This window comes from Sciurus vulgaris, assembly GCF_902686455.1.
Source record: "Sciurus vulgaris genome assembly, chromosome: 2".
NCBI lineage: Eukaryota > Metazoa > Chordata > Mammalia > Rodentia > Sciuridae > Sciurus > Sciurus vulgaris.
In genome coordinates this window covers 151204639-151223913 of record NC_136462.1, presented here as the reverse complement: position 1 = coordinate 151223913, position 19275 = coordinate 151204639, and the positions used below count along the sequence as shown (strand labels likewise).

The 19275-nt window shown below is 36.0% G+C and overlaps 1 protein-coding gene across 2 annotated transcripts in view; it reads right to left on the bottom strand.

Moving 5' to 3' along the window:
• EFL1 (elongation factor like GTPase 1) overlaps positions 1–19275 on the bottom strand; it is a 150946-nt gene that overhangs the window by 129428 nt on the left and 2243 nt on the right. For both annotated transcript variants that reach the window (XM_079127388.1, XM_079127389.1), the window contains exons 3-7: positions 17504–17571; positions 14420–14504; positions 4614–4747; positions 3180–3317; positions 1376–1590 (exon numbers count right to left, since the gene is read on the bottom strand). In XM_079127388.1, coding sequence (XP_078983514.1) covers positions 1376–1590; positions 3180–3317; positions 4614–4747; positions 14420–14504; positions 17504–17571 — 640 coding nt within the window. The remainder of the gene's footprint in view (positions 1–1375; positions 1591–3179; positions 3318–4613; positions 4748–14419; positions 14505–17503; positions 17572–19275) is intronic.

Below are 19275 nucleotides of genomic sequence, written 5' to 3'. Positions count from 1 at the left end.
ACCATCAGAATGGCTAAAATAAAGCCAGTGAAAATACCAAATGATGGTGAAAATATGGAAAAATTAGATCACTCATGCATTGCTGACAGGGATATAAAATGGTGCAGTCACCCTAGAAAAGTTTGGCAGTTTCTTTAAAAACTAAACATAAAACTACCATATAACCCAGCAATTGCACTCCTGAGCACTTATTCCAGAGAAATGAAAATTTATGTTCACACAAAACTCTGTATGTGAATGTTAGTATCAGCTTTATTCACAATAGCCAAAAGCTGGAAAAAATCCCAGACATCTTTTAAAAAATAAATGATTTAAAACTGTAGTAAATCCATACCATGAAATACTACTAGCAATAAAAAGGAACCGCCAATCCATATGAAATGCTCCAAAATTCAAAACTTTCTGAGTGTTGACACAACACCATGAATGGAAAACTCCATATCTGATGTCATGTGATAGGTCACAGTGAAAACAGGCCCACTGACACCAAATTATTGTACACAACTGCCTTCAGACTGTGTAAAAGGTATATATGAAACAGAAATGAGTTTCGTGTTTGGATTTCAGTCCTATCCCAAGATATCTCATTATATGCAAATATTCCATACAACAACAACAACAAAAATTCCTAAATCTGAAACACTTCTGGACCCAAGCAATTTGGATAAGGAAAACTCAGCCTGTAATACATGCAACAACTTGGATAAATCTCTAGAGAATTATGCTGAGAAAAAAAGTCAATGCAGAAAAGGTTACATAGTTTGGTTCCACTTCTATAACATATTGTTTTGATTTCATTTTTGTAACTTATTTTTTGAGACAACAAATTATAGAAACAGAGAACCTATGAACAACCCTAAGGAGGGCTTAGGGGTGGGCAGGACACAAGGTAATACATGGAACCTCTGTGATAATGAAAATCTCTATTTTGACTGTGTCAATGTCACTGTCCTGATTTGTGATCTGTAATACAGTTTTGCAAGATGTTACCATGAGGTATGTACTAAATAAAGGGTATAAGAGAACTCTCCAGCCTAGTACAGTGGTGCACACCTGTAATCCCAACAGTTGGGGAGGCTGAGGCAGGATGATCATGAATTGAAAGCCAGCCTCAGCAACTTAGTGAGGACTTAAGCAACTCAGTGAGACCCTGTCTCTAAATAAAATACAAAAAAGGGCTAGAGGTGTGGCTCAGGGGTAAGTGCCCCTGCGTTCAATCTCTAGTACAAAAAAAAAAAAAAAAAAAAAAGAGAGAGAGCTCTTCATATTATTTCTTATGACTCTATGAAGCTATAATTTAAAATAAAATTGAAACTAAAAGATCAATTGTAGGTAAAATCCACAAAGAAAGGTAATTGGACTTAAAAGGACTTACCCAAAGCCCCACCCATCTATTGCACTGGTAAACACCACATTTCCCTGTTCTGGAGAGAAGTAAAGGTGAGAATCATCCGTGTCCTCCAAGCCAGTACTCCAGTCATACACTTGCTCTCCTTGTTCAGAATTTGGATTCACTTGGGATTCAGTCTCTCTCTCTGCTCTTTCTTCTAGGACTTTAGAAGTAAAAAGAGTTCCTGTGAGTGCATTAATCTAGGAGAGATGGTAAAATGGCAGAGTGTCATTCAGATGCTTAGCACAATCTTGGTAGGAGACACATTGTCTAACCTCTGTTAGGGCTAAAATAATCATCACAATTGGGACTCACTGGAAGTGACATTCATGATCAATGAATGTCATATGTATTAACCCATTCTATCAAAATCCAGCAAAACTAAGTCATAAGGTTTTTGAAAGCTCTTTTTTTATTACTGTTATTATTTTAATGTAAAGCTAATGTGTCATGTCTTTGTTTAAGTGCTGGGGCCTGGTATACTAGAAACTCATAGTTTCCAAACCCCACAATCCTAGTTTGGTAACCTCAGTCACTTTCCTCATATCCTTCTCACTTCAGCTGCTTGAAATTTTTACCACATCTCAGGCCCTCTTCCCAACCTCTAATCCCCAGCAATTTTCACTTCCAAATAAGTAATCTTATTTGCTACCTCAGAGAGAAAATAGATCCTATTACTCAACAATTTGTACAAGTTCCCCAGATTCCAACCATAAACCTGCTTTCATCTGAAAATATAGCTGACTCTTTACCTGCCCCTCAGTGCAGGGCAGGAATATTTCTACAGAGTATTTCTGAAGGATAGGAGCATTTCTACACTTCGACCTATTTTATGGGGAACTAGATCCATCAACCATTCTTTTTCATTGCTATATTTTTATAATTCCCACCCTTTAGCAAACAAATACACTCAAGCTGACCTCATCAATAGCTTTTCATTGTCTTGAAGAATTTCAAACTTCTACTCATGGCATACAAGGCTCACCAAAACCCAAGTCTTACATTCCTTTCTCCCTTCTCTTGGGAGATGTTCAATAATGGTTTAATATGATTTAATTTTTCAACTATAATGATTTTCTTGAGGGAAATACCGTACCATGCTTTTACTTGCCTTTATGACTTTGCACATCTTATTCCATCTCTTTTGAAATGTCCTTCTCTAATACTCTATCTAACACTCACCTTTCTTCTATCTCAAGATTTCTTCCATTGTGAGACTTCTCTGTCTCTGGGTTATGTGGCCTTTATCTGTGCTCCCAAATCATATCGAGGGCATATCTTGTAGTTCTTCAAATAGTTCTTTAACTGTTTATCTACTCCAATATACTGTTAGTTCTGTGAACATAGGGGCTCTGACTTCCATCTTTACATTCACAATCCTTAGCACACAATGAACATTTAGTAATTTATTTGATTGACACATTTATATACATGTTTACTGAATAAACAAATGAATAAATGCTTGGATAAAATTTCATCTGAAGTCAGATAATAAAATATGATAGAGCCTCCTAATACTGCTTCACTTGAGAATCAAACTACAAAGTTTTTAACCAAGAGAACCCATTGTTCAAGTCTTATACTAAAGGTGCTTCCAGGAGCTGGAAGGGACTCCTGAGACCATGCTAGTTCTGCTGCCTCTGTCAGTGTGATAACTCCAACAGTCAGGCACCTTAGGCAGAGAACTTCTACGTAAGTTAATTTTCTGTAGCAACTCCTCATACTCAACTCAGTAACTTCCTTATAACTCTTCAAGCCCCAGTTTTTAAAATACTGAAGAACACAATACCTGTTCTAAAATATTTTTGAGGTGAGAATAAGCCTCCTGTGGGGTGAATTTTAGCTCCACTATCAAACGATCTATCTTATTAATCACCAAAACTGGACGGATGTTTTCAAGCCAGGCTTGTCGCAGAACTGCCTGTGTCTGATAAAAACACAGAAAAACATAAAACTTACGATTTGCAATAATTGAAGCACACTAGAAAATCTTGATTAATAATGAACACATTCTCACAGTCCTTTATCACAACTCAGACTATGACAGTCAGACAAAGATACTCACTAGGCATTCATAAAATATATATTTAGCATAGCAACAAATACTGCAAACAAGATTTATCCTTGTTTTACAGTTAAGGAGGAAAACCAAAATTGTGTAAAGACAGCAAAAAGTTTGTTAGAAATACGTGTTTTCATAGACAAAGATTCTCTTTTTCATGGTTAAATGAATAATTATCAAACACCAATGATACTAGTACATAGGTCTAAAAATAAAACATTTGCCCAAGACCTACTTCAATGATCTCACCTCTTAGAGGCAATCACTATTCTGCTGTTCTAAAGCCAGCTGTGTCCACTTCACTTATCCTGTAAGGATACCTAAAATACTATATAGACAAAACCCTCTGGAGTTTGGATACCTGTGCCCTTAGGGGAAATCAGAGGGGAGGCCAGAGGATAATCAAAGCACATCTTGTAATATCAAATTTCCTACATTTGAGGAAATTAAACCTTTTATTATTCTTTTCAGAAACACTAAAACAAATGTGCATATTAGGGAGTAGGATATGAAAATGACATATTTTCTTTATTTTAAAGAGAAAATATACATCTTCAAAAACTATTAAAAGAAATTAACTTAGAGAGCCACTCTGAGCTCCATCCCCACCAGAGCTGCATGTTTCCTTTGGCCTTAGGGGTGAACTTTTCCAGATTTGGTGGGAACAGATATATAGAAACACTGAATTAAGGGCATGGAAAAGTAAAAGAGGGAAACAGGAAGGGAATGTATATGGGTGTATATGTGTGCATGTGGATATAGGCAGAGAAGTAGGCTGAGAAGTCAACAGAATTTCTCTCCTACCTAGGGAGAACTAGCTCAGTACTGTGCTAGTAACAACCTCTCATGATTCAGAAAACCTTTCATTGGGGTAAAACATTTAGATTCTTCCCAAATTCAACTTTTCCCTCATTTATCTAAGGACATAAAAGGATATCACAGACACTTCCATCCAAAGTATTACCACCATGTCTAAGATCCTTTCAACTCTGATGATTTAACACCATCACAAACTAGAACATTACCAAAGTGAACATTACCAAAGTGAAAGCCAGTTTTCTCATTGTTGGTGAAATGCCTAAACAGACACATAGTAATCAACAGTTTCTCCTCTTCCCCACCTTCTTCAACCAGTTAAATACTTTTCTATCACACCATTACCTGTGGACAGACCCCCTCCACAGCATCTACAACAATGATGCATCCATCACAAATACGAACAGCTGTTGATACTTCTGAGGAGAAATCCACATGTCCTGGAGAATCTATGAGATTAATCAGGTATTCCTCACTGCCTGAAATAAAATTTGAAAACAACACATTTTCAGCTGTGAAGGTATACACTGTTCTTCCTAGGGCATTCTAGAATGAGGAAGCTTTTAAGAAAAGACTGAACAAAGCTAAAGGAAGCAAAAGCTCAACCAACAACTATCATCCTAACTTTTCTCACTAATCAGACTACTAATTCCAAATGTTAGCTATATGAAATGTTTAACTCTATTTTTCTAGTAGTTACCATGTACTAAGAATGTGGTATAAGCCTGGCACGGTGCCACTTTTAATTTGCTAACCATACCTTATGGAATTCGTTACCAAAGCCCTATGAGATAAATATTACTATTCTCAATATTACTATTCCTATTATAGACTAGGAAACTCAGACCAAAAGAAACCAACGCCTAAGGCCCAAGGGTATAAGCTGTTCAAAGGGATCCAAGATGCCAACTTAAAAAGACACAAAGCAGTTGACCAAATTCTTCTCTATAACTTCTCAAACATCAGTGTGAATCTGCTCAATTAAAACTTACCTCAAGGTCTGGGATTGTGTCTCAGTGGTAGAGTGCTTGCCTAGCATGTATGAAGCACTAGGTTTGACCCTCAGTACCACATATAAATAAAGGTCCATCAACAACTAAAATAAAATAAAATTTAAAAAAAGAACAGCAACTCAAATCTAAATATTCTACAAAAATTCTACGAAAACTTAAGGAGCAGTCACTATGTGCTAAGAGGTATGCTATGTGCTCTCATATATTATCTCCTTTAATATTCAAAGCCAATGTAGGATGGCGACACATCTTGATTTGTCTCGTTTTAGCACTAAAACTCACATCAAAGCCTCCAATTCCAGGCAAACCAGAAAGACTAATCACCATAGCTTATAGAGATTTAACATTAAAACATAATTTAATAAACCATGCAAAAAAAAAGTTATGCTACTAAGTCCTACACATCATCCCATTACTGTTGATATAATTCTTTTTTAAAGGCAAAATAATTACCTGAATGTTAAACACATATACTATGTACCTCTCCTTCACTCAGTGTTTATTAACTTCAATGTGCTCAAGAATTATTACAGGGCTGAATACTATAATTTATGGACCATTTAAAGGATTTTTCTCCAATATAATTTTAATGACTTAACTCATGCCATAGATGATAAGGAACCACAGACAGAGGTAACATTTGTGGATTGCTTATTTGTGCCTGGCATTATTCTAAGTATGTGATATTTGCTTTGCTCTGTAGTAGTTACCACCATTAACCCCATTTCACCAATCTGATTACTGGGCACAGAAAAGTTTAGAAGCTTTCTCAAAGATATTCAGCTAGAGCCCAACTCTGAGCTTAACTGCCTAAGAAAAAACATTCAACATGACACAGAGGTTCAAATTTACCTAATTTCAAAGACCAGGTCTTTAAATATAACACTCAGGATAACAGTAAATTTCACCCCACACACCAAGATTCCACTTCTAGTCTGAATTCCTGAAACACTAGGTGAAGAACTCCAAAGTGTCCTGGGGCTCAATGAGAAAAACTGCCATTAATTACCAACAACCTGCTTCCTCACCACACAGATCCCCTCTGCCTCATGGTCTTTTCAGGAGCTGCTTTATAAAGAACTCAGGATGTGCTGTCACCCACCAGGGAAGGCTCCAACCAGAGAAGATCCTGGACATCTCCCAGGAAAATCAAAGAAGTCAAATAGCCATGGCCCCGGAGCAATGGCCCACTGTTCCTTAATTGAGCCTTTTGCTGTCAGTTCTCAAGCACCAGTTTTTCTAGCCGCCCTCTTGGATAAGTGGCCTTGTCTCAACTAAATAAGTCAGAGAACAATGAACAAGACATGTATGGTCCAGAGTCTTATCACATAAAGCAAAAACTGTGAGATTCTGGGAATCAGCCTATACCTTCATTTCACAGTAGGCCCCCAAAAGGTAAGAGGTTTATCCAAGGTCACGAAAGAAGCAAGCCAGAAACAAAGTCATGTTTGTCTAATGGTGTTAGTCACTTCTAAGGTTTTAAGATTCCTTTATACTTTGCACCAAGAGAAACTACATTTGCTTGTTAATTTGGCTCACTTCTGGACTTTAGGGTAGGAAACTGCAAGCCCTTCCCTAACTTTGTCCGTGATGCTACCTGGACCTCATTCAGAAGTTTCAGAAACAAGATGTCCTGTCAGGTTCTTTATAGGTTCTAAAAATACACTCATACAGAAACCTCAGGCTTCCTATGCTCAACTCTCTCATTGGGATTATAGACCTTTGGGAGGATACTTAGAAAAATGAATTATCTATCTATGCTTCCCTAATTATCCAATTAGGACCAATTATCCAATTTCAGACCCTCTGAAATTCATTCAGGGATGGTAAGTTCAGATGTAGAAGGGAACAGAAAACTAGTGACACACCTAGTGTTTACATCTGAAAATCTACATCCTGAAAATCAAGAGTGTAAAATAAATAAATTTGAGATACAGCTAGCCTTGGAGCTCACAACCCATGTACATATTAAACATTCAAAGAAGCCCTGTCTATCTCTGTTATATTTAGAATTGGGCAAATGTATTTAAAGGTGAGAAAGAGGGGTATTGTGTTCAGTCACACAACTGACCAAGTCAGATCTCGGCTAAGAGCCAGGCCTCCCAATTCCTCTTTCAACACCTTTGCATCTTAACCTTTTCCAAATAACTTCAAACTAAAGTTTCAAAAGGGTGGGGTGAATTCCACATCCATTACAGGGAATGGAGGGGCCGGGAGTCCAAAGCTGTTCTGTGACTTAAGTCACATTTTACTTCTTCAAAATTTTTCTTGAATGCCATCTACTTCTTTGTGTAAATGACCAATAAAAAATATATAAATCAGTTATGGGGTATCATGTTAGATATTATTTTTACTGTTAATGGAAACTATCAACTAAAATTATTTTAAATATGCCAATTGATCTTTGCAATTAATAAGAGAAGTCCTGAAACTGTGGATTGAGGTAACCTCTGCTATAGCATTCAGGATCAGAGACTTCTGCTGCCTTATTTCCCAGGCATTCCAAAATAAATCTCATCATTTCAGTGGAATCTTCTAATAAAACAAAAAAAATTCAATGTTTTCATGCTCTAGGTACAACTTTAAAAAAAAGTTGAAAAACCTGAAGTTAATTACAGGAGACATCTTTTAGACAATTTCTGGTATGAGTAGGAAGTTGTGGGAAAAGAATCTCTATCTTGTCCGTCGTATTATTTTGTCTTGCTTTTGGAATTGAGGATTGAACCCAGGGGCACTTAACCACTGCGCCACATCCACAGCTCTTTAAATTTTTTATTTTGAGACAGGGTCTTCTTAAGCAGATTAGGGCCTCACTACATTGCTGAGGCTACCTTTGAACTTGAGATCCTCCTGCCTTAACCTTCTAAGCTACTGAAATTTACAGGTATGCACCACCGTGCCCAGCTTTGCCTGTGGTTTCAAAATGCCACAGATAACTGTTTCAGAGAAGGTGAACATCTTAGCATTTGCTAAGACAGTTCCTCTATGAACAGTTAAACTTCATACAAAGAAGTCAGTGCTATATTTCCAAAATATTGGAAATGACCACTAACACAGATATACAAAGCTTATAAGGAAAAAAATTGCTTTAAGTAAAAGAATAGTGGATAACTTTAAGTTATGGATGAAAATCTGAACTTTGTACAAATGTCATTTTTATGTTTTAATGTATTAGAACAATGCTATACCTAACAAATAGGAATACAGGCAGAACCTGAATTATCTGAGGATATGTTCCTGAGTTTCTTGAAAATAACAATAATGTGCAAGAATTATACCCTAACTATGGAGGAATCAAAGTCTCCTCCATAGGAAATATTACTACTTTTTGTTTTAAATCAATAAATAAAATTGTAAGTTATAAATCAACTAATATAGTCTGTGCTGTGGTTTGGTTCTGTTACATCCCCCACAGGTCCACATGTTAAAGGCTTGGTGCTCAGCTTGGTGTTGATGGAAGGTGGTATAACCTTTAAGAGGTGGAGCCTAGTGGGAGGTCTTAGGTCACTCATGGTGAGTGGATCATGGAACTCTGTCCTCTTTCTCTTTCAGTTCCCAGATTCTATGAGGTGAGCAGTTTTCTCTACCATATGCTCCTGCCATGATTCGCTGCCTCTCCGCAGGCTCAAAAGTTTTGGGGGTAACTGACCATGTATGGACTGAAACCTCCACAGCTGTAAGCCAAATAAATCCTTCCTCTTTGATTATCTTGGGTATTTTCTTAGGGTCCGACTTCAGTCTCCAAAGTAGGTGGGACTACAAGAGTGTACCACTAGGCCCAGATTTAAGTATTTAAATTTGAAATGTCTGATGAATACTAAAGGTGAGGCTAAAATCCACAAAGTAGTCAAGACAGTGAGTGGGGGGAGTGGAGAATTAGTACAGTGGTAGAGAGGGCAAGCTGTTTAGGAAGTCATCCTCAGGGATGCCAGAAGCCACCTTGGAGGATTCATATGAAAATGAAAATTATGAGCAAGGTGAACACAGACCCTAACCAAAAGTTGACAGTGCAAAGAAAGGTGAATAACTGGATGGCATGGGTCTGAAAATGAAGGGTAAGAATAGAAGAATTAAGCTTTGGAACTGGTATCAGGACAAGAACAATAGCAATCCCATTTTCTAACCCAGAGATAAAAGGAAAATGAAAGAAGCACAAGGAAAGCAATGTTTTCAGAAGACACCCAGACAGAAGGAGGGGGAAACATCAATAAAAAGATGTTGAGATACAGGGATGGTTGTTTACCTTAGAATGTTTTCAGAGTAATTTTTAGTAAGGAAGGGAATAGTGGGAGAGTGAGGGAGGATACCAGAATTACAACGAAACATAGGGGAGATAATACAAGACAGTTCAGATCACGTGGCTTACAGTTTGGGCAGTGACCAAGGAAAACAGGGATGTGGGTAATGCTGGCCCAATAAGATGTCCGTAAGTAATCCCAAAAATCTGCAGTGGAAAGGAGAGCTGCTTCAGGAGGACTTAGTCATGGCCTGGACTGACTAACTTCTAAAAGACTTCTGAGTCAAGTGAATAGGCTGAAAATGCAATTACTTGGTTCCTAGGACTACTACCACTTGCTAGAAACTACTTTATCCTTGGGAAACTTTCGTAACTTCTCCAAACTCCATTTTTCCAATAAATAAAACAAGGATAATTCGATCTCACAGCTTATGCATATGAGATACCCACCTCCAAATTAAACTGTCATGCATCTACTTTTCTTTGGCCTGGTACCAACTAAATGCTTCACAAAGTGAAGTATTCATTGCCTTAAGAGAAAAAAATCTGACCTATTAGTCAAATAAAGGACAATGCAATACTTTCTTCCTAGCCTCGGTCCTCAAGTAATACAACAATAATCCAGACAACAGAATAATGTTCACACTGCCAGAGGGAAGGGAAGTTCTAAATAAGAAGACTTTCTACTACATACTGGCTTGTGTGACCCAGAATGGCATTAAGTCAATTCCCCATGGCCTAGTCTCTGGAGAATAAGACCCAAGAGTAAGATCCATACAGCTGACACACCACACAGTTATAAATTCTCCAACTGCCCACCACCACTAACTCAAATACAAGTATTCACAAAAAGATGAACTTGTATTTGGTTCTTGGTTCAGAAAGCTGATGAATCTTTGATCTCCTTATTTGGAGTACATCCTGGCTACATGTGACTGCCAACTGGGTAAATCCCAAGCGTCCTCCTGTTGGACATCCTATTGGACAAAGTTGTTAGCTACCTCATATACCAAGGTTACTAAATACAAGTTTATAAACTAAAGCACACTGAAGAGTGTTCCACAGGGTATTTTACAATTTTTAAATAAATTGCAAAGAGTTTTTTTAATTACCAAAAATTTTGAAAATGCTGGAACTGAATGGTACTGGCCCCCATTCGAGGGTGAGAGAAGTATACTATGGGTGAAAAATTTCACTGAAAAAAATTTCAGTTTTTTTTTTTCTTTTTCATTTTTACAATGCTGGAGATTAAACCAAGGGTCTCACATATGCCAAGCAAACACTCCACCACTGAGCCACAACCCCAGTCCTCACTCTCTAGTCTTTAGCAATCAAACCCAGATTGTCTCACCTATGCAGGGGTGCTAACACCAACATCATGTCAAGAACTAATCATATAGTACTTTAATCACATTTGACTGGTATTGGAGTAAGTAAGATTCTTTGGAAGGAATATTTAGTTAGATAGCCATAGAGGGTGCATGTGTGCCTGCATAAAATTCTGGTTGTATATAAAGATTATAAAAAATAACTGGGGATAAAACTGAAAGTGATTTCAATTTCATTCTAATATTTTATTGTGTATTCTATAATAAAACACACAGAATTTTCTATAATATAAACTTGTTAATTTAAATTTTCAAAAGATGAATTAAAATAAACATTTCAATTCAAAAGTTCTACAATAACAATATTTGCCCACAGATAGAAGAATGACTACAGAAATGACAGCAATTTGACTTTTGAGACTATTGAAACAATCCATGAATTTCAATTTAATCAATCCCTTTGTATCTATTTCTCTTCTATTTCTGAATTCTAAATTAAAGGATTCAAAGACACTATGTGTATTGTTGTGAGTTATTTACTAACTCTCGAAATGACATGCTAAATGAATGATGTCCTTGTAGGAGGGGCACAAGGAGAGGTGGGTGTAAAACAAAAAGTAATGAAGTTTAACAATATGATCCCAATATTTGTAGTAAATTTTGGTCACAACTGTAAAGATGAGAGGCTCCATTTTATCAAGGAAGAACTGAGTCCCTGGAAAACAGCAGAGCAGAGCATCACCTTGATGGTTTTTAAGAACATTTCTATAATATGCATGATTGTTGTAAGCTTATCTGTTTAAACTAGACTAATACTTTATATTTCAATCCAAATAATGATTGGAAAAAACTTTTGAAGCTGGTTTAATTAACCAGCTTCAGAACCAGAGAAAGTATGAAATGTTAACATTTTAGTGGACTGAGGATGTAGATCAGTGGTATAGCACTCACCTACCACGTGCAAGGTTATAGGTGTGATCCCCAGCACCAAAAAAATACAAAGACAAAATGCCACTTAACATTTAGTACAGAGATACTCATCTAGTATCCAGAAGTGGGCGGGAAGGAGGGGAAAGCATGGTCTGTAAGTCCCCTGAGTTTCCTCAACTCTCAGGATCTCTGCTCCTTCCCACCCAGATTCTCCTTCAGACTGTCCCATCTTCATAGTAGGAAATGCCCCATTCTAGAAAATCAATACTAAGGTACAGATGAAACATTCATTCATCTCTTGGGTATTCTGAGAGCATATGTCTCAGTCAGTATTCCCAACTGATATGCTCATTTGCAGACCTAGAAAACAAGGCTCTTCATTTTTAACTATGGTGACAGCTTACCCAAGTCCCTTGTGGGGAGTCAGGCCATGCTCACATAGAAACACGTTTGTTACAAACATGTTTGAACTCCAACATTCACTGATTGGAGCAGGAGGTGATTATACTACCCAAGGGCAAACAAATCCATTAGTACAAACTTTGCAATGAACTGGCACAAAAGCAAAAGCTGGGCACATGGTCTATTCTTAAAACTATATGCTCAGAAACACAAGGGAGTTAAGCAGTAAGCAACATAAAAAGAGAAGGGAGGGAGCAATAGGAATAGGAGTAGGAATGAAAAGTCAGGGCAGGGTGAGTGTATAAAGATGGAAATTTGACAAGCAGACAAATGCTTAGACAGGATAATAACAAGAGTTTAAAACAACTAAACCAGAGGACAACAGTGGAATCCTTGAAGGAAGATCCATACACTGATGTGGTCTCTAGGGCCATCTTGGATCCAGAGTTAAAATCTGGCTCCAATTTCTTCAAAATGTCACTTCAATAAGACTAATATTTTACCATTTTACACGTGTTCTTTCAATAAGCCTCCTACTCCAACTCAAGTTAGCATATGTCTCTGTTCTGTGCAATCTAGGAAATATCTAAAACAACATGAGAATGAACTGCCCAAAGCCACAGAGCTTGGCAAAAAAGAAAGTTAGACCATTCAATTCCCAGGCTCCTATGGCCACTCTCCCACAATACTACACCAGAAAGACAAATGAATTGGAAAGGGTCAATTTTATGTTATATAAATTAAACCTGAATAAAGGAAAATAAGGGTGACTAGAGACAAAGTCCAGAACACAGCAACTAAAATTGACACTAGAGGAATTTTCAAGTAAAACAGAATAATAATATGAATACGGAAGATAAAAGGCTACAAATCTCTTAAAGTCTATAACATAATGAGCTAAGATGATCTTAGGGCTGGGGTTGAAGCTCAGTGGTAGAGTGCTTGCCTAACATGTGTGAGGCACTAGATTCGCTCCTCAACACCACATAAAAATAAATAAATAAAGGTGAGAAAGAGGAACAGGAAGAGAAGGAGGAGGAGGAAGACATAATCTTAGTTGGGTGCAATGGTACTATCCTATAAACCTAACCAACTCAGGACATTGAAGATCTTTGTCCACATTCTCTGGTTCTCTGAGTAAGGATAAACCCCTTAAAATGCAAGAGGTAGTTTTTTAAGCATTACCTCAAATACCAAACAACGGGAATTCATGTGCCTAATAGCTTCAAAGTTGATTTGGTAAAAAAATAATTTTAAGATTGATGTCATACCTAATACAGTACATCACCTGGTGTCAATGTCAGAGGTACAATACTGAGAAGGATGAACCACAGGCCAGTCCATTAGGGAAGTTAAATATATCTTTATTATTTTCTTCAAATTATAAAAGTACACATTTTGTGTAAAGTTTTCTAACAGTACAAACATAAATATTTTGAAAAAGTGCAAATTTTGCCATAATCCAGGCTCTGAAGATAACTAATGTAAAGGATTGGTATGTATCCTTCCAGATACATTTATCTGCATACACATTTTTATTACCCAAATGCAATCATATCTTACAAAAAATACTGTGCAACTTGCTTTTTATTGTCTGTAACATCATTTTTTCTATATAATTACATACAGCTCAAACACTTGTTTTTAACACCTGCATAATATTTCACAGCATGAATATACCAGTTTATTTAACCATTTTCCTACTGACACTTAGGTTGTTGGCATTTCTCTCATTAATTCAAAAATTTTGATGAGCATCAGTGAACATGTATCTCACACATTTGTTTGACTATTTCTGCAAGGTAAATTTCTAGAAGTGTTACTATTAAAATGACATCCTCATTTGAGAATAGCAAGCTAGTACTTATCATGGCAACCCAGAGTTAAGAGTCTAAATGGGCCATGGGGCAGAACCAGGATCCAGACAGGAAATAGAACACTAAGGCTGAGTCTGCAAGGGCTAGGGGTCCTGATTTTCCTTGTAAAGAAATCCATACTATCACATGGTGGAGAGGGGTAAATGTAAACAACTGTCAGTTCTTCTGCCCTCAAGCCAATCAGAAGTCCCCATCTGCATGCAAGCCTGGAGAGCCTGACTCTTATAACAGATCTTTTGGAGGGGCCAGCATTAAACATATACAATACAAAGGAAAGAAACTGAGGCATGCAACTAATTCAAAAAGGGAAAGGATGATAAGAAAGATTCATTACTATTTTTCTTTAAAACACTGGTTAATTTACCTTTTGCATAATGTAGTGAAATGGCACTGGATTTCATAGTGATCCCTCGAATCTGTTCATCTTCTCTGCTGTCCATGTACCTCAGCTGAAAAAAACACAACATATGCATCTTATTTCCCAACAAATTAAACTGTATTTGTTTTTCTAGATGGATTTTTAAATCAGGATATGAAGTTCAAAGTTTTAAAAAAAAAAAACTACTGGAATTTTACTGGAGTTGTTGAATCTATACAAATCAACTGTAATATTAAAAAATGATGAGTCTGCCAACACAAGGACATGATATGTCTTTCTATTTACGTTTTCTCCAATATCTTGCAGGGCCATTTTATTTTTTATGCTATTTAAATGGTATATATATTCTTTAATGGTATATTTTTAAAATTATATTTTCTGCTTATTACTCATGTATATTTTTTTCAAGGATTTTTGTATCTTGAAACCTGCTAAATTCTTATTCACATCCTAGTAATATATCTATGTACTTTCCAAGTTTTCAACAGTCATACCATCAATTAATAATATAGCTATTTATTCTCTTCCAAAATTCACACCTTTCTTTTGGCCTTATTCTTGCAGTTAGAACCTCAAGCACAATGCAAAATAGAAGTAATAATACAGTAAGCAGAAGAGTAAAATAGCCAATCTTGTTTATTGCTGAACATAAACAGAAAAGTCTTAACACTTCATTATTAAATTCAAATCCTCAAATCTTCAGGTCTTGAGATGTGGCTTAGGCACAGCACTTGCCTAGTATGTGCAAGGCCTTGGGTTCCATCCCCAGCAGAAGGGAAGGAAGGGAGGGAGGGGAAAAGAAGAAGAAAATAATCTGAATCTTCATTATAGGGTTTTGTTTTGTTTTGTTTTGTTTTGCGGGGGGGGGGGGTGTTTGGTTTTTTGTTTTTACAAATCAGATTATAGATGTTACCTTCTAAATCTATTTTGTTAAATGGTTCTACCACAATATATGAATTCACAATAGATGGGAGTTTATTGACTGTCTTCTGTATCTGAATCATTCATTCATGGTTTTTTTTTCCTTTAATCCATTTATATGGTAAAATTACATATTAAGTCAATCTTGAATTCCTTGAGCTAAAATCTATTGGGCTATAAGAAGTAAGTTTTTATACAATGCTGTATTGTTTGTTAATAATTTTTAAATCCACAATCATAAGGCTGGCATGAAATTTTCCTGTCTGGAACTATTCTTAACATACTTTTGGTCTGTTATGCCATTATGCTATTCATATGATTTGTAGAGTATTCCCTGTTGTCGAGTTTTTCTTCCCTGTATTTTTGAATAGTTCAAGTAGGACTGAAATTACTTGCTTCTTTAATGTCTGAAAGAACTGGTCAGTTAAACCATCTTTTTCTTTGTATAAATATTTTGCCAACCAACTTGACTTCTTAAAGTACTACAGAATTATTCAAGTATTCTATTTCTTAAGTTTAATTTAGGAAGTTAACATTTCCCCATTTCACCACATTTAACATTACCACCATAAAAGTGTTTATTATATCCATTCTATTTGCGTGTGTATATAAACACATACACACACACACATATATATACACACACACACACACATTCTATATTGGTGCATTACAATTGCACATAATGAAATTCATTATGCCATATTCATACATGCACATAATTTGAGCAATCTCATTTTTTAACCTCTGCAGCATTTTTCTTTCCTAATATCATTTATTTCTGCCTCTTTTCTGTTCTTCTTGATCTTGCTAATGTTTATCAATTGTGTTAATGTTTAAGTAATTCATTCAAATATCTTTTTATACGCTATACTTCATATACCTTCCAAGTACAGTGAGCCATAGTAAGAACATTAGCTGATCAAAAGTACCATGTGCCTCAACAATGATAATTAAAAACAAAACAAATTTCCTAGTTGTGATAATCATGAATTGTCTACATTGCCAGTAATTTTAATTAGCACACTTTATATTTTTAGAGCACTTTTAAGTTTAAAGGAAGACTAGAAAGCATAGATGTTCTCACAAACCATCCTCACAACATAGTTTCCCTCGTTATTTACAGCTTGTACTATTGTATGGTATGGTATACTTGTTACAACGGATTAATCAATATTGATATGTGATTAAAGTTCATAGTTAACATTAGGGTTCACTCTAAATGCATGACATGTCCATCATTTTTGTATTTGTTAGCTGTGATTTTGGCTAATTGATCCTCTCTATAAAATGTCTATTTTCTACTTCATTAACTTTATTATTTTCTTCCATCTTCTTTATAGTGACTGTACTTCTACCTTCTTAGGTGGGAAAAGCATGAGCACTTCATTCTTATACTCCACCTTGGTTCAGCTCCCCATACAATGGTCTCAGGTGCCCAATTCTACCTTTCTGTCTCCTAGTGCACTCTATTGATTCACTTTTGCTTCTCCACCTCCTTGTCTCTCTATTTCCTGTCACCTGACAAATTCTGCTGGCTGTATTCTAGATTCATTAAAGAGAGGAACATCTCTATTTTTCCACTGTAAATTATTCTAAGCTAGAAACTCACAGCTAGAAACAAAGATCTTTTTCAATTCATTTCCTAAAAAACTATTTTCATTATGTTCCTCAGGCTTAAGAAGACTTCCTGTGGCACTTATCAAAACCTGGGTTAACCTTCAAGGTCTTCTGCAATCCGACACATTCCATCAGCACACTTTCTCTCCCACTAGTCTCTAGGCAAACAGTCCACTCAAATCAAACACAATACCACTTAATGGTTTCGGTGCCTTCTCAAATCACCTAACTAAACAACCTGTGAAGAACCTCTTTGTGAAATCTCCCACAATTGTGTATTATTTGACTTAATTCAAAAACTCACTTTAGTACTTACCAAATACAATACTTATATAAAGTAATACAAAGGAATATAAAAGTAACTGTTTTCTCAATATCTAAATTACCTTGCTTAATGGATTCTGAGATTCAGGAAATATGTTTTATACTCTTTTAGATCACTGGAGAACATGGCAAATGGCTCATAATACTGTACACAGCCAATACTCACTGAAATGCAATAAATATTTATTCAATATAACAACATACCTTGCCTGCCAGACGGCTGGAAATGATTCCATTACTAGATATAAGACAATCAGCAAGAGTAGTTTTTCCTGTTAAAATAACATTAATTAAAATCTATGTTTTTAAAGTGGATTGGGGGATGGATTGTACCCACAGATTTAATATCTGATCATATGAATTAATTTAGCAAAGATCTTTTATTTACCTATGCCAGGTAACATAAGACAAAAGAGATATTTTAAGAATTTTATAGACTTTTGAATAGAATATCATCTAGAAAGATGTAGATACTAGCCCTCTATAATGGTGCAACTTTACCTTCCTGTGGATTTCATCAACCTCACCTGAAAAGTTGTTGGCAACTTTTTTAAGCACAGAAATATTCTTAAAATTGAAGCAGACTTTACGTAGAGTGAAATGCGGACTTTTAATTGATGAGGCAAACCACCATGCCAATCCAAAAGAGAACGTCTCTGACAAATTTTATAGCTATCACAATCTGTCCTATATGAATTTGATCAGGTTTATCACAATTATTGTATCAGTCATCCCATATCCACAATAGCTAGCTAATCATGCTTATAAACTAAAGTCCCTAAGAATACAGAATGACAAAGGACAACCATCATTTTTGTCTCTGAAAGGTATAGTAGGTAAAATATCATTAAGAAAGAAGAGAACATAGTCTTCTGTCATGTTTCCCCATGCATACCCTTAGTTGGCATTTGTCAGTTGTTAATACTTACTTACCAAGGAAATTTACCCATATCTACTACTATTTGCAATATAAGCTGGGGAAGTCATAAGCTACACTGTGGCAAACAATGTAACACAGTATCCAAATCTAAACTTAGAACCTACTTTATAATAAAAGAAAAATTTTTGTATACTTAAGAACACAATTAGGGGCTGGGGATATAGCTCAGTTTGCACAGCGCTTGCCTCTCATGAACAAGGCCCTGGGTTCAATCCCCAGCACTACAAAAAAAAAAAAAAAAGGAAGAACACAATTATAGTTACCTTTACCAAAGAGACTACCACTAAAGTTTACAAAATATTAAGGGATATAAATAACTAATTTTGTTTAAAGAATTCCAGGAATATATACAATTACTACATCTGGGTTGGCCTAACAAAAGGAACAGTTTTTCTCTTCAAGACAAGTCCATATTGCACTCCATGAACTTCAACGAAATAGGGATTCTGTATAATAATTCAAATCAGAGACCAATCAGTAGGAACAATAAAGATTTTTAATAAGGTGTTATCTGTTTGCCATGAGAATATTATGTTAGCATATAATCCTAGAGCATCAATTTCCTGCTACCCAATAAAGTGGAATGCATTCTAAGCATGACAATCATACCCGCTCTTCCCACGTACCAAGATAGCAGAAACTTTGCTTTATTCATGGCTGTAACCCTAGGACCAGAGCAATGTTTGGCATATAAAAGACATTCAATAAATTGTTGAATATGAATCACAGGTTTCTAAGATAGTACCCATTTAACAATTTTAAAGAGTAAATTTAAAGTAAATCACTATGCAAATATGCATGCCAGTAACTTTCCACATGATTTAATTCACAAAGATAAACAATTTATCAGACCTTGTGGCCTCAAAATGTGCACAGTTTAATTACAAAAGCTCATGGGGACAGCAGGGTGAGTCACTGGATTTGTATATAAAACTCATTCTCAGTTGGCTTCACCTATGAGGTGATCCACTGTCTTTTCAGTTCCTATACTCACTTCACGTCAACTAATATATGAATGGCAATAACCACCTAACCT